Source organism: Euprymna scolopes, chromosome 11, assembly GCF_053919585.1.
Source record: "Euprymna scolopes isolate OS-2025 chromosome 11, ASM5391958v1, whole genome shotgun sequence".
Taxonomy (NCBI): domain Eukaryota; kingdom Metazoa; phylum Mollusca; class Cephalopoda; order Sepiida; family Sepiolidae; genus Euprymna; species Euprymna scolopes.
Genome location: NC_136492.1, coordinates 60,388,642 through 60,410,795, shown reverse-complemented (window position 1 = coordinate 60,410,795; position 22,154 = coordinate 60,388,642). Strand labels below are relative to the sequence as shown.

At 33.8% G+C, this 22,154-nt stretch overlaps 1 protein-coding gene and 1 long non-coding RNA gene across 11 annotated transcripts in view; one reads left to right on the top strand and one right to left on the bottom strand.

The window, feature by feature from the left end:
* LOC145287869 (glutamate receptor ionotropic, NMDA 1-like) overlaps positions 1-22,154 on the bottom strand; it is a 540,534-nt gene that overhangs the window by 121,553 nt on the left and 396,827 nt on the right. For all 9 annotated transcript variants that reach the window (XM_080135767.1, XM_080135762.1, XM_080135766.1 and 6 more), the window contains 2 exons: positions 16,952-17,057; positions 10,833-10,957 (listed from right to left, as the gene is read on the bottom strand). In XM_080135767.1, the coding sequence (XP_079991893.1) occupies positions 10,833-10,957; positions 16,952-17,057 (231 nt within the window). The remainder of the gene's footprint in view (positions 1-10,832; positions 10,958-16,951; positions 17,058-22,154) is intronic.
* Positions 1-22,154, top strand: part of LOC145287871 (uncharacterized) — a 194,787-nt gene that overhangs the window by 155,501 nt on the left and 17,132 nt on the right. For both annotated transcript variants that reach the window (XR_013869221.1, XR_013869222.1), the window contains exon 2: positions 1,538-1,624. This is a non-coding gene — a long non-coding RNA (uncharacterized LOC145287871). The remainder of the gene's footprint in view (positions 1-1,537; positions 1,625-22,154) is intronic.

Below are 22,154 nucleotides of genomic sequence, written 5' to 3'. Positions count from 1 at the left end.
AAAGTAAAATGTAACGGCCACGTTACATTAATCTATCTATACTTCTATAAATTCGTTTTTCTTTTGTGTGTATTGATATTCATATTAAAAACCCTCATTTCTATTTATTTAAAAAGAAAATACAATTTTCTTAGATATGGCTTGTGGAATTGTTTTCACTAGCAGAAGATCTAGCTAATTTGCATATTCTTTTAAACATCCATTTTAATTAATTCCCTATTTATTGCTTCAGTTTTTTAAGGAGATAATCATCTTTAGTTAACTATTACGTGTAATTATATTCATGCAGATTTATACTTGCATAATATTTGCATAAAAAGGTTATAGTAAACACAAAATTGTTTCCATATATATTTATGCATACGTATATATTTTTGTTGAACAAATTTTGCCTACCAAACTCCTCCTAGAGTTTTTGGTCTACAGACATGAAACTTCATATATAAGGAATTTGAATCAATGCAAAACTTTATATTTGGGTTTTAGCCTGGAAAAATCGGTGCAAATTGTGAAAAAAAAAAAAAAAAATGAAATTTGCCAGGTGAAGGTCGAACGCCGCCATTACGAATGCATAACACAGTAGCTATTGGTTCATGTTTTAATTTTTAGCCTTGCAGTAAACATGTTTTCATAGCCCAGTCATTGACGGCAGAGGCAAAATAAATCGTGATCTGAATGTTTTGTTTCGATTCTCGGGTGTGGCGCATGAGTCTTTTTTTTATATACTTTTAAAATCATTACTATATATTGCATCCAATCTATCTATCTATCTATAAAAGTAAAAGTATCTTTCTGTCTTTTCTCTATGGTAGTTAAGGAAGACTATTATAAAGAAAGGCATTACTCTACATATTCACATTTTTTAATATATACATACGCACATAACCTTATGAACAGTACATAGGGCCCGAGCAATGCTGAGCGGAACTGCTAGTATATCTATAAAAGTGAACGTGTCTGTCTGTCTGTTGTCTGTGTACATTTCCCTACGCAATAACTCTGTCAATTTTAAGTCTACAGACTCGAAATTTGATATACAGGGTACTAAGATTTGGGAAAATCTTTGTAATCCGTTTTCGGCCAGAGATTTGGCTGTTAAGGGGTCAAAGTTCAACGATTTGACCTTTGAGAACTCTACCAAACTCCTCCGCCAATTTTGGGTAAAAACAATTGAAATTTTAGATATAGGTTCCTTGGATATGGATCTAACTTAACTTTTCTTCCCAAAACAAATGTTAAGGGGTCATAATAGGGGTCAAAGTTAAAAAAAAAAAATTGACTGTTTTTTTTTGTTTTTTTTTGTTCAACATACATCTCCAAACACCCGGGCAACGCCGGGCTGAAATGGTAGTTAAATAATAAAGTCGTGTGCAAATTGCAATTGTTTATTTTATAACAAAACTTAACAAAAGTAAAAAAAAAATTTTTTGATAAAGCGGTTAAACCATTTAAGAATAAGAAATCATCAGAAAAGGAGTTTGCAATATATAAGAATTCGGTTATTTGTTATCTGTTTATTTTCTTTTTTTTTACACAGGATTCACCATTTATCAAGGCCCGGAGGCCACTTGAGGATAAGGGTTAATGAGTGTACAGGAGTCGATGGGAAAATGTCATCGTAATCGTGAGTAGTAGGAATATTTTCAACATTTCAGCTTTAAGATGATTGACCACTGAAACAGCATCACCTTTATCAAATTAGTTCCAGTTTTATGATAATTTGGTTTCATTATTAATCCAACAATATCGTTATATTATTACTAGGGCTGTGACAACAGCATATTCCTTTCATTGTTTTGACTCTTGAGTATATATATCCATTAATATCTTATGTTTCTATATAGACTGATGTGGTTCTCGGTTGATTGACTGTGTGTTACTGTGTCGGATATATACTTGAGTCAAAAGAATGAAAAGAATATTCTGCTGTCACAGCCCTAGTTATTACATATGTCATTAAATTATTAATTAAACCAAATTGTTATAAAATTATAAAAAATTTGGTTCAGATGATATTATTTTAATGGCACCCATCTTAAAGCTGAAATGTTCAAAATAACCAAAATGTTACATTTGTTATTTTATCATCCTCTTCTGAATAATTTTTTCTAACTTCCAAATTTTAAAAGTTGTGTATATACAGTAGAACCCTGGATACGGCATTAAAAATTAGTAAAAAAAAAATACAGTACAGTATATAATACATATCATGAATAACACCGTAAGGCGAAGCTAACATCGTAACCAGGGGCCGGACAACAGTATTCCGCATCGCAACCTGAAAAACCCGTATTCTAGGGCCACCGTATCCGGAGTTCTACTGCGCGTGTGTGTATGTATATATATATATATATATATATATATATATATATATATATATGAACAGGAAACGCACACGGACACATTTTTAAATATGTTTTCGTGAGTTCATAATTGTACCTATTTACTATGCCTCCCCACGGGACAGAGTTAGACAAATTGATTCTTTTTATCGTCATATGTGATGCAAGGGAAATAACTCTGAAATTTCTTATTCAAATGTTGGAAACGTTAGAATAGTTAAAATTCATGACATATATCCATTAATAAATTATTTTGCCATAAAGTGTTTTTTTTTTTTTTTTTTTTTTTATCGATAGTTGTATACGACATTTCTGTGAAATTTTCATTAGGTTTAAGCAATCTTCCAATTACTATTAACTTTTTTAAAAGTCTTTCACATCAGTTGTTTCGGCTCTTTTGTTTCAATCGTTTTTGATTTTGTCAAAGTATTTTCAGATTTGATTTCTAGTTATCAAAGAGTTTACGACTGCTTAAATATTATGAAACCTGTTTTGAATGGATATTCCAGCTAGTATTTTTTTTTTTTTTCTTTTTTACTGATAAGTCACTACTTATCAAGGCTAAAAACCACTTGAGGATAAGGGTTGATGAGATGAATGATGATAATTATTTTTTTATTTAAAAGAATTTGTTTTATTTTAATTATATTTTAACCCCAAACAAGGTACATTACCACTTTGGTGTAGGGGGCTACTATCAGGCACATGAGCTACTGGGATACTATGTAGGGAGTTAGGCAGCAAGATGTCGGTTCACGTTACACTTGAATTTCTGCATGTCAGTACAGTTGAGGAAGCAGGGACCCAGGAGGGAATTCCAAAGTCTAGCGGTTCTGGGGAAGAAACTACTGGAGTAGAAAGCTCTCTTACATCTAGGGATCTCTACTGTGTAGGGGTGGGATTTAGCTGCTTGTCGGGTTTGTCAAGGGTATTTACGCCGTGGAGACACAAGTGCTTGCAGCTCGTCAGAGCATTCACCATTAAAATACTTGTAGAACAGGCAGAGGGATGTAACATTTCGTCGATGGGACAGAGGCTGAAGCTTAGATGACAGTTCAGGACCTATCAGTTTGGAGACTCTCTTTTGGACCTTGTCCAGGAGTGAGAGACTAGTAGCAGATGCACCAGCCCAAATATGACAACAATACTCCATACATGGGCGAATGATGGCCTTATAGAGGTACAGGATACTTTCAGGCGTCAGTACCTTTCTAGCACGGTAGAGAGGGCCTACCTTCCTCGCGGCGGTCCTGGCAATGCCTTCAATGCAATTGTTCCAACTCATGTTTCCTGTGAACGTTAGGCCAAGGAGTTTAAAAAAATATGAGAGACTTGAAAATAATGAATGAAATAAATCATATTTTATGACTTAATAAACACGTTATAGAATTGCCTTAACATTAATATATTAGCAAGGTGACCTAACGTTATCCAGGATTGAATGATGATCGATGAATATTTCACACTCCCATATTTTTCTTATCACCCATTTTTCAATCAAATCAATTGATTGCCTGCTCTAGTTAGGGACACATCGCAGTGCCCTGGGAAGAAGCTCACATGCCTCTCACAGTGACTTAGTCCACAATACATTGTAGTCTACATTACATTATAGAGAACCTACTGTTGACTTTATAAAATTATGTTTTTATATATAATGGCTTGAATTAATATTTTTAAATGCAGAAGTCAAGTTATATACTTGAATGCTTCTCTTTAGAGCACAATTGATTTCGTCATTTTGTCATATCAAAGTACCTAATGTTGATTTTATATGCCTGGACTTACTGGTTGTACAGTGATAATGGCTTGAATTTAAGTTTAAAAGGAAAGTTAATTATCATCACCCTGGTGTCTAACTCTGTCCCGTGGGTAGGCATTGTAAATAGGAATTATTATGGTGCAGTTGTGCTTTAAACAGAAACATTCATTTCCCCTGTCATATCAAAGAACCTACTGTTGATTTCATATTTATTTGTTTTGGCTTATCTTCTATATAAATAAAACAGTAGGCGTATCTGTGTGTGTAAATATCTAACAGGTAAACTCTTAAACTACTGGTCACATAGCACTGAAATTCTCAAGAAATAATATTCATGCACCAAGCGTGGTTTATAGCGAATAATATATTTGCTTACATGCATGTATATCGCATACAGACATCGGCAATTTTACATGTAAAATATTCATTAAACATTAGCTGACTTTTTCGTTTTGTATGTACATGCGCGTACATTCGGTTTTTTCTCAGGCTGGAACGGTGTTTTTTTTTGTTTTTTTTTTTTAAATTTCAATTCTAACTTCTTTCAATGTTTTATCAGGCTGGAACGCACCTTTTTTATTTCAATTCTAACTGATGACACCAACTCATTTTTTTATGTCTTTATATTAAAAAAAAAAATTTACGTAAATTTTACTTGCGGTTTGAAATTTGTAAATATGAAAACAAACCTATATATCTTTTTTACGATCTCATATTTACTTAATTTCATACATTATTTAAGATGGAGGGGGGGATGACACATGGAATACGGACCGTGCTGAAATATTAACGTTATTTAGAAAGCCATTCTTAATATGGAGAGGGGAAGGTATTATTTAAACTATTCTGTACTTTCACTTAACAATTTATTAAATAAGAAACTGACATGTATTATCTCTATCTTTGTTTAGTATTAGTTAATATTAACTATCCGTTTCTCAATCCAATTTCTTGATTAGTTTATTGCAAAGCAAGTGTGTTACCCAATCACTAATTGCACTTTGAAATATTTATTTTTTGAGTAGCATGAATTTTAAATAAGGTGCTTCTACAGTGTAGTGCCTATATTAAAAAAATACAATTTATAATAAAATCATGTATTTTGGAAAACTACTGAGTCATTTTCCGGAAGTGACGTCATGTGTTGATGATGGTGGGGTGGACAAGCACGATTATGTTGCTTTAAAAAGTACTCTGGAGGCCGCCAGGGATTACCAAACTTTTTTAGGTGAGGTTGGGGTGTGGTGAATTAGTGCCTGTTCATTCTCTTAAGCATTACCACCACTTTTTCTGTTTGTGGAGAGGGGGGCAGTAGATGATTTCGCTGAAATGCTGTGTCAGAACAGATACTACACTTTGATCTTATTTATATATTTTATTGCCGCAAAAATTTGAAATTACAATTATAGAATTGAAAAACAAAAATTATAAACAACAAAATTAGGCACAAGGCCCTAAAAGAAATTGGGGAGGGGAAGGGTACAGGGTCTTTGTGATTATCGTGAAAAATTAACAGATGTAGACATTGGAGTCTTACTCTTGACTGGCAACATAATACCTCATTCACTCTGTGGATCCTAATCTAACTAATGATTTCCCAGCGTTTGGAGTAAAAGATAACATATTTACAATTGTAAATATGTTATCTGTATGTTGTGTGTGCATTTTTTTTTTTTTTTTTCCCCAAAAATTTTAATGTGTATATGTGTATGATATAAAAGAGTTCAATTTCATTAGACAAAAATAAAAAGTTTATGAATTAATTGATGTAAAAACAGTTCGTGGAGTGGGGAAACTAATCAAAATGTTCATTTCAAAAATAAAATGTAATTCCTACTTGGTTGTTAGTATGGAGCCCCTGTACTATTCTAAGTGACTAGACCCCCCCCCCCCCACACTGTTTTTCGGGGGATCCGAAAACAAGCAGGGATATCCCTATTGGGGTTGGGGAAAGAGCCTTAATAAGAGTGGGAGAAAATAAAGCAATGGGTGGAGGGGGTTGGAAGGTAACCTCTGAGTAGGAGGATGACCGGGGATATCAAAACACAAAAAGTGGGGAGGGGGGGGTTCAGGCTTCCACCGGGCAATGCCGGTTAACGATTCCTGCTAGTACATTATATATATCTATAATATAAAGCTGAACGTCTGTGTGTGTGTGTGTCTGGTCACGAATAGGCTCCTATATGGTTGACTATTATAGAAAACTGATCACATATAATGATAAAAGATGTATCAAGACACAGGAATGGGTATGTTTGATCTGGCATAATGATGATTCATTAAAATTGTGGGGTCTGCGTACGCGCCTGGTTCACAAAGTATGTAAATAAAAAATTAAAAAAAACGTTTACAAGTGTTTTTGATATAGATTTACATAAGAATACTTTTTTAAGTATGTTTTAACTTAAATAGGGATGGTATAATAAAATTGTGGGGTCTGCGTTCGCGCCTGGCCTCCATAGAATGGAAATAGGCACAAACTTTAATAACGACTTTTCATATCTATCTGCGTAAGTATACTTTGAAAATTATGTTTCAGTTTGAAGAAATATGGTATAATAAAATTATGGTGTGTTCGTTCGCGCCTGACCTCCATAGAATGGGAATATGTCACAAAGTTTAACAAGGTTTTTAATATAGATCTACAGAATATTGTGATAAGTGTTTCAGTGTGAACAGGTATGGTATAATATGTGGTTTATCTATTTTATTTTTACTTTCATCTTGATACCCCCAAATTCGAAGCTATCTCTTTACAACCCTTCCTTTTCATAACCTATCATACTTTCATAAATCAGAGTCCATTTTCTGTAGGCTGTTTTTGAACCCAGTCAACGACGGGTTCTTTTGCTAGTATATATATATATATATATATATATATATATATATATATATTTATAGTCCTGGACATACAGTCCTGTTCCATTGTATCACAACTCATCAGTGCCGCTAGACTAGCACCTCTCTCAAGCCGAGGATTGAACCTAGAACCATTGTGTTGATAGTCATCAGTTCTACCGATCGACCCACGTGAGTGGTGTCCACAAATAACCTCGCCAAATGTCTATTTTAAACAAACATTCGTCCACCACTTTTATAGTGCTCAAGCCGCGTATTTATAAACAAACATATATATTCTCTGAAAAGATCCATGTGTATTTTGTAGAGGACTAGGATATATAAATCCTAATCCCGTTACAAAAGAAAATAATGAAACGAATGGAATGAAGAAAACAAAAACTCAATTGCTGGATAAGAGAAACGTGTCGTTTATTTACTGTTGAAAGAATGAATGTTTTAGATATAACACGTGTTCATGTCCGCGCGGGTGTAACGATTGTTTGTTGCGGTAGTATAGAAGGAAAAAGGAAATGTGTGGTCATCTCACGGTCGGGTCACTATCGTTTGTTCGCGCGTGGGAAGAGAAGTGAGTAATGTAGTGTAAAATGGGAATGATAGTCCAGCGTGTAGACAAAAAAAAGGATAGAGGGTTGACATCAGGTAAACTGCGTGCCATGTTAGCAGTCAGCTATGCAAAGGTATTCTCAGGGCCAAGTTGTATATATATAGATAGAAGAGTGAGAATGTCAATCCAGTTCATGGAGAGAGAAAACGTATAAAGTGTACGTACTGTTTGTTAGCTTTTTGCCCCACATGGTAGCAAGTGGCGTGCACGCGTGCGCCTGCCGAAAAGGCACGCTGTTGGTCCGTAGGCCACTCACCTCGGAAGGCGAGTGGAAAAGGAGGAAGCTGCTTATTGCTCTTGCTTTTATAGTTGTTTCCGGTGGTCTTTTGCGCATGTGTGGATTTTCTTTGAAAGGGGAAGTGACGTTGCCCATGTGTGCATACGTGTGTGTGTATGCACGTGAATGTGAGTGTATATATGCGAACGTGAATATATGGACGTGTGCGCGTATGTATATGACAAGTAATATAGCTTGAGATGTGAACGCGTGTTTTTGTGTGAGACTAGAAAAGGCTCGCTCAATTTACATAAAAATAAATATATGTAGTTCCCTTCCATTATGCAAAAGTTAGTGAACTCTGAATGAATTTAAAGTCATGAGGGAGGGAAGCAAAAAAGCAAGTTGGACAACCACTTGAAATAAATTCAGAATGAATTTCTTCGCTCTATAATAGAAAGTTAACGATGGATGTATATTTTTCTTATAGAAAAATATCGCTCATAAAATGTGAACACTAAAGGGAAAAATAAAGAGACGGCCACATAACCCCCCCCCCTCCTCTACCATTTATTTTTTGTGAGAATTAACCATTTTATTTCAGTATAAAAACCTTGCTGCTGGAAGATGTGTCAATCAAAATTTAGTGCAATTTGAACAAGTAGTTTCGAAGACTATTATTAACAAATATACACAGATTCTTATAAGTTTGAAAGTTACTTAGTTAGTTATGGTACGTTTGCTTGTTAGTTCCATTCCAATTATCTATTTGTTTACCTTTTAGACAATTTTTTGGTTTTTAAAGTTGGAAAATACTGAAGTGCTGTATCAGAACAGTTATTGCAGGTTGCGACTTGAAAAAAGGATAAGGATGTTCATTTCAAGCCGGTAATATGTGTAAACCTATCGTATAGTTATTCAGTTTTTTTTTTTTTTTTATCTTAATGGTTCATGTTTTAAATAACCTGGAAAATATGCAGGGATTTTTGCATCCACCGATTGGTTGTTTAAATGAACAAACAAATAAGAATAAAACGATTTATGGCCACATTAGCTGGATCATGAAAGAAATGGTGAAAAAAAAAAAAAATAGGAACTGTGTTACTGAAGAAATTCGTTTAACAGTTTAGTGTCGAGGTGATTAAAATAGATAAATGTGTGTGGCAACTAAGTTCTACGAATGCTAAAAAGCAAATGACTTTAATTGCTACCCTTTTTCTTTCTCTGCTTCATTGGGGGTTCTCTTCAAGTCCCCACCTCCCAAATAACAGGACCTTGAAACCTTAAACTATATCCGATGGTGAGGCCCCAGCTTGCGGGCTTTGGGGAGTGTGGAGCCACCCTTTAATTTCCATTGCTCCCAGGTCCACTCTGACCCGGAGTGGTAGTACCTGTTAAGGTCCCAGCTATGGGTTAAATAGAAACCGACTTGAAAAAAACCCAAATATATTCTATTAAAAAATATTTTTCTTCAAAATTTGGCATTAAATAACCTGAAAAGGGTTGATATGCTGTAAAACAAAAACAACCAACCCGAATAACAAGTCTATGTGAAAATAGTAAGTCAGTGCAAAATTAGAAACTCCTATAAAACAAACAACCAAAAGCTAGAGACTTCATCTACTGGCCAAGCAGAAAGACCCCAGGATGTCCACTAACCCAACCCCCACGTGCCACTTTGAGCCTGAGAGAGGCAAGTCACAAAGGAAAAAGACAATATGAGCATTTTGATCACATACACACATTCCTACTCACTAGCAAGAGTCAGGAGTACAGAAAAGAATTACTATCCACTCACACACACTAACAAGAACAAGGTAAACCAATGCACACACATACAAAATGCCACACTGCCAAATACTCACATACTTATATTATGTATGTATATATTATTCATAGTATGGACATTTTGACTTGTGGCTATGTATATTACTTACATTCACATATTCACACTATGAACATATTGAACTACACAATTTATATGTTGGTGTGGTTCTTGGCCATACTCAAAGAATTGCCATCATCTAAAATGGCTCTTCCAAGGCCAGAAACGGCATCACATGTTCCTCAAAGTTTGAAATTACATATAAAGTATTTAAATTGGTTCAGAGAAGCCTTTTTTTTATAGGGACAATTGAATGTCCTGCAGTGACATGTTCTATCTGCTTCTCTCAATGTCCAACATGCTTCTGTTGCTGGCATTTCTTTAAAAATATGCATTTTTAATCTTGTGTATCTTTATCTCAACTAACTTCTCAATCAAGGGGAGATAACCTATGTATATATATATATATATATATATATATATATATATATATACTAGCGGGGGTACCCGGCGTTGCCCGAGTGTTTGTTTCCGGGACGGGGGGGGGGGGAGTTTTAAAAAATGTTATGGTAGGTAAGTAGGAAGGATCAAACCCGGAGTCATGAGTAAAAGTAGGAAAATAAAGTGTGAAAAAAAACAAAACATCTGCAACGTTAACAGTTCGGCCACCAAGAAAAGTCCATTCCAGTTGTTTAGGAAAAAAAAAAAAAACCCAAAAAAAACGACTACGGTAGGTCGGCGCGAACGTGAAAATATAATGTGAATTGTCCAGCACGCTAACCACTACGCCACAGAGCACTGCAGCTTAGTTTAGTGATTTTAAATAACTTCACATGAAAGAACTACGAAGCCAAACCGGTGTTCTCTTCTCAACTGTTCCTTGCGAACGATCCCCAAACGGTGTTAAGTGGTGGCAGGGGGAGGAGGAATTTATTAGAGAGAAAATATTTTACCACTTCCATTGATCTTAACCGATTTTGGCCGTGACTTCTCAGCAGAAAAAGTATAGAAATCTAAGATTATCGAGGAATTTGAGAAATAATAAGCCTATAACACACCTCAGATATTGTTCTGCCGTTTGTGCATATTATATTTGCATGAAATATCTTGATTTTTAATCCTATTAAGGTCAAAATCAGACGTGAAAAAATGAGTTCATTTTATTTATATAGAGAAGAGATAAGCATGAATGGCAAAAATGTAAACAAATTTCTACTCACCCTTTCAAAGGATCCGTATGTGTTATCCTCACTCATGTGAACGTCAAATGTGAAATTGACTCTTGAAGAAAGGTTGACGAGCAAATCAATGCAATAACCTTTGCAACAATATTCAGTTATGTTTCCTGAATTAAAAGAGAAAAAAAAAAAAATGGATGAAACTATTTTTAAACAATGTATTCATCATATAACGAAGAGAAAAATAATAATAAAAAGTGAATTTGATCTAAGGTCGTTTCATTTATTAGGTGATTTAATACAAACTTTAATGATTTTTGTTCATTTTATGTCCGATTGTGAAAACGGGATCTAAAAAGAGTAGGTTTCATTAAAACCTAGCCTATCTATGTCTCGGCGTTGCCTGGGAATGTGAAAGATAATAACAAAAAACAAAAAAAGAAACCCAACAAAATAACTGAAAACAAAGTAATCGTTGTTATTTGTGCATAAAGGAGTAGGATTTGTTTTCAGAATGTAGTCTAGAATAAGGAAATTTTTTTGGTCCCTCTACGAAAGAAGGATGGACCTGTAAATTCACTCTGGTTCGGTCGTCTGTCCGCACTTTTTTCAATAACTATGCCTTGGAATTTAAAAAAATTTTGCACAAACATTAAACATGATATGATGAGTAAAAAAGTAACAGAACGGATTTTCCGGGAAAACTCTGGTTGCCCCCCGCCCCCTCCCCCTGGCATGCCTTTTGAGTTAAAATGGCTAAAATTTACACTTTTGTGCTTATTAAAAATAATATTGATGCCTTGGATTTTTATAAAGCTTCTTGAAAAGAAGTAACTAACTGATTTCTGTATAATTTTGTTTGTCTATACTTTGCAAGAACTCTTAGCCTTTTGGGTCAAGATCCCCGCCTAGGTGTGGAATGCGCAGTTCTGTAAAGTAAAATTAAACAAGTAGCCTCTCAGCTAGCTGAGTGTGTGTTCCATCCCTCCCCGATTAGGAAGCCTCCAAGATCCCCATCCCCTCTTACCTGCAATTTTTGTTTTCACCCCTTCCTCTAAATTTTACCCATCTTGGAGAAAAAGAAATACAAACTAACCTCCATCCCTTACCCACAAAAATTTCTTTTCTCCATTCACCCCCATCTAGAGGGCATCCCCACCTAGAGACTGACCCGCAGAAGCGAGGTTCCTTTTACAAACCCAGTGGAACGGGCAGTCTATCAACTAGACGGGGTTGGGAGGGTCCTACTAATCACCTTTTGTTTTTTCTTCCCCCCCCCCGCCCTCGACACAAATGAATTATTGTACCATTTTATTGTTATCTTTTTTGTTTTTACACGTCAATAAAAAATGTTTTAAAAATTGGGAGTTAAGTAGGACGTCCCCAAATATGAAAGGGTGAATGCGGTATTATGGTGAAAGAAGATACTAGCTGGGAGAAACTTTTGACTTTGTTCAGTTCTGGAGTGACAAGGATGACCAACGACCCCCAAAATCACCCCTTTTGAGTTGGCCATGTGCCTAAGTTTTTTGTTCATCGTTGATTTTGACTGTATTTTTTTAACATGAATAAAAGATTTAATACCTCAAAGTGTAGTATCTGTTCTTCAGATGCTGCACTTCTATTTCTTGTTCTCTGTCAGTGGAGGAGGAATCCTTCACGACTGAGACAATTTTTATTTTTGTTCCTTTTCTCCACATTAAAAAACGACCCTGGTGTCTAACTCTGTCCCGTGGGGAGACATTGTAAATAGGAACTCTTGGGTGTGCCCCAGGGGCTCTTTTAGGGCTAATAAAAACACTACATTTTTGGAACTATTTTACCATATTTGTCCAAAATTTTCTGTGTATGTCTATTTAGCAGTTTTGCATGGTGCTGAATTCAAACTGAAATATGTTAAGGCCTTGGGGACTTTTGGGTCTAAATGGGGGGGAGGGAGCAAACGATGGACTTCATTTCTTTTTTTTTCATGAGCAGAACTCAAATTTACATATGTTAAGGCCTAAAACTGCCCCATTTGTTTGTTTGTTTTCACCAGGATTTGACGCCCCTGGGGACTTTGGGGGCTAAATGGCAAGGGTGGCAAAAGCTGAACTTAGTCATTTTTTTTTATGCCTTGTTCACTGTGCATTCATGTGGGATCATGTATGTTTCACACGTTTTTTTTTTTTTGTTGTTTTTTAAGCGATCTGATTATTGAAGCTGAATGGTGTTACGAACAGTATGTGAGATTTGGTTTGATTTGTTTTACTGTATATCAATCTTTTTTGTGTCATTTAATCCTGAAACATTACTTTTAATATGTAAGATTGTAATTGAATGTTATTAATGTTTCAGTGAAACCTTTTGGTTATATTTTGTTATATATTTTTGTTTCCTTCCGGAATTCAAACAATTTTTTTTTTCTTAAATATTTCTCTCAAGTTATTTTCTTGATAATGTCTCATTCAAGTTTGCTCCACTCTACACAGCCTGTTAGTATAGGCTGTACTGTGGAGGGTTCCTGGCATGTTATGCAAAATGGTGCCTTTTCTCCTTTCAGAAAACGTGTGGGTGGCATAAGAGTGTCCTATTTGGAGTCTAGTTTTTATTACCTAACAATGAGATGTTTTGGTGTCCATCAGTCACTATTATACAGGATGAAATGATAAAATTGTCATCCTAGAAAAGATAATATAATTCCGTTTCGATTTATTAAAACCATTTTTCTTTTTTTGTTGCAGACCATCTACTAGTTGGCCAGTTGTGTACAAAACTCAAGAACGATAGGAGCCTTCTATCCTGTCTGAAAGTGACACAATGTTCAATGAACGAGATCCAAATCTGACAACAGGACCATTGCCAGCACCCTCAAAATGCAAATTCAGATGATTCAACATTTGATAGCACAGCTCAATGCATCAGACAGCTCTTTCTGGTCACGGTTATGGTGTTTGGTGTGGTTTCAACTGAGGGCCACATCATGCCACCTCACATGTTCAAAGTCAGCTTGAAAGTCAACACCAAAGTGTACCTGGATGTGCTGAAGAGTGTGGTGATCCTCTGGTGCAATCAGATGACCACTGGCAAACCATGGGTATAGCAGCAAGACTCTGCACCGGCCCACAAGTCCAAAGAGACTCAGGCTTGGCTTCAGAAGGTGCGCTAAGAGTTTGTATTCTTCCCTCACTGCCCAACACCCTGTCCCCCGCGACTTGAACCCACTAGACTACTTTGTAAGGTCATATGCAGAAAACATCACCAACATGACTTCCAATAACACCAAAGCCAGCCTGATTGCTGCCATTCACCAAATATTTGCAGAGGTTACACCGGCGCTTATGGAAAAGGCATGCTCCCATTTTTGGATCCGTATCAAGGCGGTGATTGAGGCTGAAGGCGGCTACATTGAATAGATACCAGCTCTACTACATAAGTTACCTGAATTGAGTTTTTTAAAATAAAGCTGTAGTGTTGTTTTCTTTAAGGCGAGAATTTTATCGTTCCACCCTGTAGTCAATGGCAAATAGTTCCGCACTGAACGCAGAAGCCTCATCCCGGAGTCTTTTTCTTTAATTTTATTTTTATGGGTGGTGGCGCATCCTACCATGTCTTTTGATCTGTATAAATTTGTGAATTTTCTTTGTGTGTATTTTGAATGTTGAGCAATTCTTCATCGGAAGTTAAAGGATGGATTTTATTTTAGAGTACTTTATTGATTTTAATATTATCGATAGTTGTTTAATTATGGTGGAGTTTTTGATTTGATAAGTTCATGAATTTTTGTTATGTCTATTTGGACTTCTGTGAAAAGCTTTTTTTATTTATTTTTTTTTATTTTTGCAAAGGCTGTATGGTTTAATATTATTCTCTTTTTTTATTGAAGAAGTTTGTGTATTGTGGATGGAAAACGCATTGATATGCAGGATTTGATGGACATAATGTCAGCTTTAAATAGTGTTTTAAGGCTAATTGTTTTTTTTTTTTTTTTTGTTTTTTTTTGTCTTAGTGCCAATGGTAGTTCGTTAGCTTCTATATACAGGCCTTCCACTGGAGAGGTTTTGAAAGCTTTTAAAGGCAATCTTAATCTTTGGTGGTGTACCGTACTTAATTCTTTTATATACAACTTTCTGATTGTTCCATTTAAGCAGCATCCATAAAGTTTGGATCTAATTCAGGATCGGTGTAGTTTTATCAGCACCCTAGTTAGTGTGTGCTAACACTTTGATTAATTGTATGATCTTGTGGCATTTTGTTTTGAAGTGCTTAATGTGTGGGATGAATGTCAGTTTCCTATCATCATATATGACGCCCAAGTATTAATGTGTGGAGTCCCAGATTACATAAGGAAGTAAGCCACGTCGATCACTAACATAAAGGATGTGAATGAGAGCACAGATCCTCTTTCCTCCCTTTTGAGGCTCACCATCGAAATGGCAGCATACTTGTCAAATTCCTTGCACCCTCCCCCCATTTTCTGGGTTAGTCACCAAAGCGATAGTAATATATGTTATATTATAATAATAATGTTAAATAATAATGTTAAATAATAATATGTTATGTGTTTCTGAATTTTTTTAGATGAAGATTAATAATTCATATTATTTGGATTATTTGGCAATGACTGGATAGAAGTCTTAAGTCACAGCTGTATTTTTAGTGCCGCATAGTAGATAAATAAAAGTGGTAAAATCGTAAGTTACACTCTTTTTTTTTTTTAGCAGGAAGGAGTGGGTTATGTGTGTGTGTGTGTGTCCTATGCGAATACGGGACAAAAAGTTTAGTCCTTGTTCACTATATACAATTGCCCCTAAGCCACCGCTTACACCACTTATTTGGGGATCAGTATTGTTGGGGGAATGTCGTGTAGTATTTAGATTTGGTGCAGATTATTAGTGTATAAGTGGTGAGCTAGACATGACAAGCCGATTGATCGGATCGGGCCCTTCCGACCGCCTGTCTGACCCAGTACAAGGCCAAAGTAGAGTGTTGCAACTGATACCTTTATTTCCCTAGGTATCAGTTGCTCAACCACCAGGATCCTTTTCATAGACATTATGGGATGCTACCTATGGCCATCAGGTGGGCCCCATTGAGGGACTTTTACTCTTTGCAGGAGGGCAGTCAGCGTATTCTAAGGCCCCACTGACAGAGCCCCAGCATCGTTTAAGAAAACATTGATTAGTTATCATTGGTTTATTAAAGTAAAATTTTGATTTGATAAAAAAAAAAAAAAGGGGGGGGCGGCCTTTTAATTAAAAAAAAATATGGATGGGCTTACAAGAGGCAGACAAATATTTTTGCTATTATATGATATTTGAAATAGATTATTGTTAAGATATGAACGATTTCAACAGTATGGCAGTGTTGTTGCAAAAAAAAATTTTTAATTGCGCCTTGATAAACATCTCTATAGTTATTGTTTATGACTAAATCTAATTCAGTTCGGGAATATACAAACAAAAACAAGAATGTGCTTGAATTCTCTAACATTCTTTTAGCAAAAGTAATAAAGTAAATATTGGTTGAAATCAACTCATGCGGATAAAATTTAATTATGACATTTGTTTACTACAATGACTTTCAAATTTCAATCAAGTTAAATAATTATTTGAAAAAGGATTCAAATGAAATCTTTTCAGGTTATTAGTGGCACAAATATTCTTTTTACAATAATATACTATGTAAGAACAGAATTGAGTTTTGCAAAGGAAAAAGGTTGTAGTATTATTGGTTGGAATGTTTTAAGTTATGAAGCCAGTAAAAAAGGGGGGGGAGGGCTGTTGCTTTTGTTTTGGGTTTTGCAGAACATGCCTTAGTTGTGCAAATAATTAAAAGGAAAAACAAAGTTGTTAATGTAGGTGCATTTGTGTCAGGGAGTCATCTTCCAACAGCCTGATCTGGTTGCACCAGTTGACAGGTGTTGAATATTCCGTATATTATTAGCGAACGCAAATAAATCCCGTTATATTTTTTATAGATACGTTTCTTTTGTGTTCATAAGTAATATCAATTAAGGAACAAATGTTTGTTTTTATAAAAAAAAAAATCATTTGTTCCTTTACTTTAGGCAATTGATTGAACTATTCATCAATTTTTTTTTTTTTTTATATAAAACACTTATTTGGTTTGTGTTATTTGGTCAGGTTTTAATGTTTTACGCCGTAAAGAGAATTATTTACCTGATGTTTTATTTATGTGAGGACACATAACTTCTTCTGCTTCACAATTCTCGCCTCGTTGTATCATTCGCTTTTTGATGAAAGGTTCCTCTTGTATTGTCACAACCTGAAAAATAAGGTCAACAGTAGGCATAGAAAAAATAAGATAAAAAAATAAACAGGTAAAAAATAAACAAAACACAAATAAGGTAAAAAAATAAATAAACAAAACACAAATAAGGTAAAAAAAATAAACAAAACAAAAATAAGGTAAAAAAAATAAACAAAACAAAAATAAGGTAAAAAAATAAACAAAACAAAAATAAGGCAAAAAATAAACAAAACAAAAATAAGGTAAAAAATAAACAAAACAAAAATAAGGTAAAAAATAAACAAAACAAAAATAAGGTAAAAAAAATAAACAAAACAAAAATAAGGTAAAAAAAATAAACAAAACAAAAATAAGGCAAAAAATAAACAAAACAAAAATAAGGTAAAAAATAAACAAAACAAAAATAAGGTAAAAAATAAACAAAACAAAAATAAGGTAAAAAATAAACAAAACAAAAATAAGGTAAAAAATAAACAAAACAAAAATAAGGTAAAAAATAAACAAAACAAAAATAAGGTAAAAAAATAAACATAACAAATATAAGGTCAAAAAGAAAATGTACAAAAAGCAAGAAAAAAAAACTGATACAAAAATACCAAATTGAGTGAAAAATCAGATTTTCAGTGATGCTTTCAACAGCTTGATACAACTTAAGCAAATTGTTTTTTGTTCATTCATCCTTTAGTTATTCATCAATCACCATCATTTTTGCAGAACATAGAAGAAGCAAAACCTGTGAACTGCAGTTTTACTCAAATCTGTATTTGTGGTGTTTCGTACCATGTACTTCATTCCTTGTAAATGAAAAGATTAATTTTTTTTCTAAAATTTTATTAAATTTATTCTAGGAGAGTAGAAAGTGGACCTTGAGTTTACTTTTGGCAGCCTCTTATTTTGTCCTTTGGTCTTCACATTCTATGAGTAATGTTTCTGACAAAGGGTGAAGAATTGCTGTTTTCTAGGTTGAAATCTACCCCTTTAAGACTTAGCGTTGACTAGTTTTAACCTTGAAATGGTATTTTTTTTTTTACCTCCTTACATGAAATGGCTTCGTGCCTTGTCTGGAGAGATTAAAAAAAAAAAAAAATTTATTTATTTTATTTTTTTCAACAAATGTATGATATTTGCTAGGAGTAGGTGACCGATTTGTAGTGTGCGTGTAAATTTGTCTCCCCAAGAAGGACCAGTTTTGATTGGTATGAGAGTAAACAGTGCCTCACTGCCTCAGTCTAGTAGCACAATTTGTGCATAAGTGACTAAGGAGATAAATGGAGTATAGAATCATCACACGTGAATTTTGTTATGTAAACAGCAAAAAAACAAAAAAAAAAAACAAAAACAAAAAAGAAACAGAAGGAAAGCCGAAGTTCTTAATCTGATAAACGTAAAATGTCTTTCGAAAAATTATACAAGATTCCCCGAGAAATGCACCATTGAGCCGATCGATATCGTGAACGAGTTGTTGAACAGTGCGTGCAAGAATGAGCTACCAACCCTGCAGTCCTGCACCCGTCGCTTATCGTAAATTTGTTCTAAGATTGTCCAAAAGAAAATTTTGGAAGTTGTGTTATCATTTTCGAGACTGATTTTGACTGAGCTCCTCACAAACCAGATCTTAGGCCCCCTCCTCTCATTTTCTGCATGTAGACTACTGTTGGGACGATTAATTAGATTGAGGAATAAAAAAGAATCGGAACTTTTGGGATATCAGAATTGGTATCTGGTAAATTTGTATATATTTTTTTCATGCCAAAACGATTCTTTTTGTTTTTATTGGTTTGTTTTGGTTTAAAACTTCATTTTCCATGGTTGATACTAACGATTAAACGATAAATATTAAACGATAAATATTTATTGATTTTAAAGTACCGGTAAAACTAACATCTATAGATTACTCCAAGTATATTTTAAGTTTACACAAGTATATGTACATATTACATTGGTTTTTGCAGAATCCGATTCCTTCCTTTAAAAAAAAAAAAAAAAAAAAAAGAAAACTATATTTAGAAATTTAAAAAAGAATCAAAATTAGGAAAAGTATTGGAATCGTTACGTGACTAATGGAGATCCAAAACTATAACGAAATTATAAAAGCCACCAGGAAGAGTTTAGATCCATACAATACAGAATTTAATGCATGTTAAAGAGAATCCACCTTATTCGCAGCAGTTGTGGTAATTGCCTGTCTCTTTATATAATTTGTTGCACTAAAAAAAGTGCCAAATAAATTTGATCTAGAAATAATTGATGCAGGATTTGCTGTTCTGACAGTGCAAGGGTGATAACTCTTATTCACTTAATAAGAGTTATCTCTCCTAAATTTCTTTGTTTTTCGTTTAGTGTTTACGAAGAAATATTATTAATTAACATTCAGATTGTATGTCAATCTTGTTGCACTTTAGTGTTTTTTTGGTAAATTAATCTGTTTCATTTTGATTTGATGATATGTAAAACTTATGAAAAATAAACAGAAAGAAAACTAGTAACAGGAATGTCAATCTGAGGTTGACATTCCTGTTACTAGTTTTCTTTCTGTTTATTGTTATGCGTGTTTAGACACATGAACACGAGATTGACTCAATCCCGTATTCATAAACCGTCCAACGAATGACGTAACAAGGACGTTAAACTGAATATGATGATGATGATGATTACTACAAATATTCAGTTGGAAGTAATTTATTTTGAGTATTTCAACCCAAGGGTGGACATGAAGAAGCTTGCACTCTCTCTTTATTTTATTATTTTTTTTTTTATTTTCGTCTGTTTTTTTTCAGTGCTTTATTATCGAATGGACTCTAGTCTACCAGATTATCAAAATAAAAATGAAGAAAAAAAAAAAAAAAGTCAGTATTTAAATATTTGTAGAGGTGTTCAGTTTCTAATGCAATGTTCTAGTAAATCGAGCACCCATTTTAGAACCACTCGACATTTTTAGGCCAATTTTCGCGAGTTCAGCCTTTCTTCCGGATTTAAAAACAAAAAAAGGGGGAGGGGGGTAAGCTGCTTTAAAAAAAGTCTTAATTCTCAAAATTTGGCCTAAAAACGTAGATCTGGGTGATCAATTTATTAAACCGTCGCATTAAGAAACTGAGCACACCAACATAGCACCACCACCACCACCACCTACAAAAATTTAAATACTGACTTTTTTTCCATTTATTTATTTTAGTTTTTGATAATCTGGTAGATTAGTGTCCCTTCGATAATAATCCGCTGAAAAAAAAAAAAAAAAAAAAAAAGAGAGATTGGGGGGGGGGGGAGCTTCTTCAGCTCCGACAACACAAGTTTATCCTAATCAATGTGCTTTAATTTTTTTTTTTTTTTTTTACAGCCTGTTAACCATTATTGGGATATTTTATGCCTAAATCGTCTGAATTTCTGAAGAAATCTGTGTTGCGTCTTCTCAAATAGTCGTTCATTTAATACTGACCAGGCTCAACGTTATTTAACTTTGTTAATCTACCTGGAACCCGTGTGTAATTTGTTTTAACAGAAAGATTTGTTTTGTGCAATTTAACATATAAAGTTATCGTATGAGATTTTAAAAGTTAGACATAGATAGCATTCATGCTGAAACATCAAATTTTGATTCTGCATCACCAGTATTTTTTTTTTGTTTGTTTTATTTTTTATTGTACTATGTCATTGGCATTATGATAGCAAACTTTGCTACAGTTTAATTGCAACAATGATGCAGTCTCACCCGGACAACTTTTAATATGGAAACATTAGGTACGTGCATTAATGGCGGCAAACTGATAGGGGGACATAGTTTCATAATTTTTTTTGTAGGTTTCCGATTACTTTTTGATTGTATTTTAAAGATTAAAGTCTAAATTTAATTTCCAAAAGGAAAAAAAATATTTTTACACGTGAAAAAAAGTCACAATGAAAAATGTTTTCATGTAATGTTTTCATTCGGAATCTGACAAATTCAACGAAATTTTTGAAGTTAAATAAATTCATTGTAAAAATCCCTTGAAAGACAAATATTAATTTTCTCGGTCTATTTCAAAGATATTTAATAAAGTTTTAAGATATTAAATTAAATAAATAAAAAAGAAAACACGTTGTTTGTAAAAAAGATTGTAAAAAGAAAATTAGCTTAATTAGCCCCCAAAAGCAGCGAGAGACTCTGGCTTTACACAAACAAAAACAAAGAAAGTCGTCTAAGCATGGTTTCTACAGAAGTCCAAAATGTCAGAAAGTCAAGACTGTTTAAAAATGACGTCAGGTAGTTGGAGGGAGGTAAGGAGGGCTGGTTTTCTTTTCTTTTTTTTTTCCCCAGCCGTGCAGCCATACATTCCTGTGAACATTTGTATAATGTTTACCAGTTTTTAATTTAATTAATTTTCTGTGTTCTTGCTTTTAAATTTTTGAATTTTATTTTTATTTTTCAGGATTATGTAAAAATTATGTTGCGCTGAAAGTTACACGTTCATTCAGGCAAGGAAAATATTAGAATCTTACATATAAAAATTATGCAAAAAATGTAATCTAAAAAAAAAAAAGGAAATATTTTTTGCAATTATTTTTTTTGTGTGTGAAAATATTAAATAAACAATGCTTAATTCAATAATAATATCGTTAGTTCGAGACATTAATTTTTCTTCGAGTTATATCGAATTCATTAATACAGATTTTATTAATTTTTTGTAATGTTCCTGAAAAAAATTAATCTTTTTATTTTTATGAGAAAATGCTTTATTTTCATTAAGAAAAGCAAAAATAAATTCTTTTTTTTTTTTACTACTTTAGTAAAAGTGTTTATTATTTAAACAAAATAATACATTTCCACTAACATTCAAATAAAAATAATGGGTTCATTAAATTCTGTGATCATTATTTGATAAATCCTGAAAAATTCATAAAAATTGCTTAATTTGCTGATTTTTGGTGAATTTTTAAGTAAAGGGAGAGGCATTGTCTACTTATATATATTAGTAGGCCCTAGGAGGAGGGGGGGTCAAAGTTTCTACATTTTGAGCATCGGCTATCATTTTACCTAGTAAATATTTTTCTGTTACTACCAAAAAATCAAATTCAGCAATGCCTGTGTTTTAAACTAAAGAATATAAAAAGAAAGTTGTCTCCCTTGCAACTAACTCC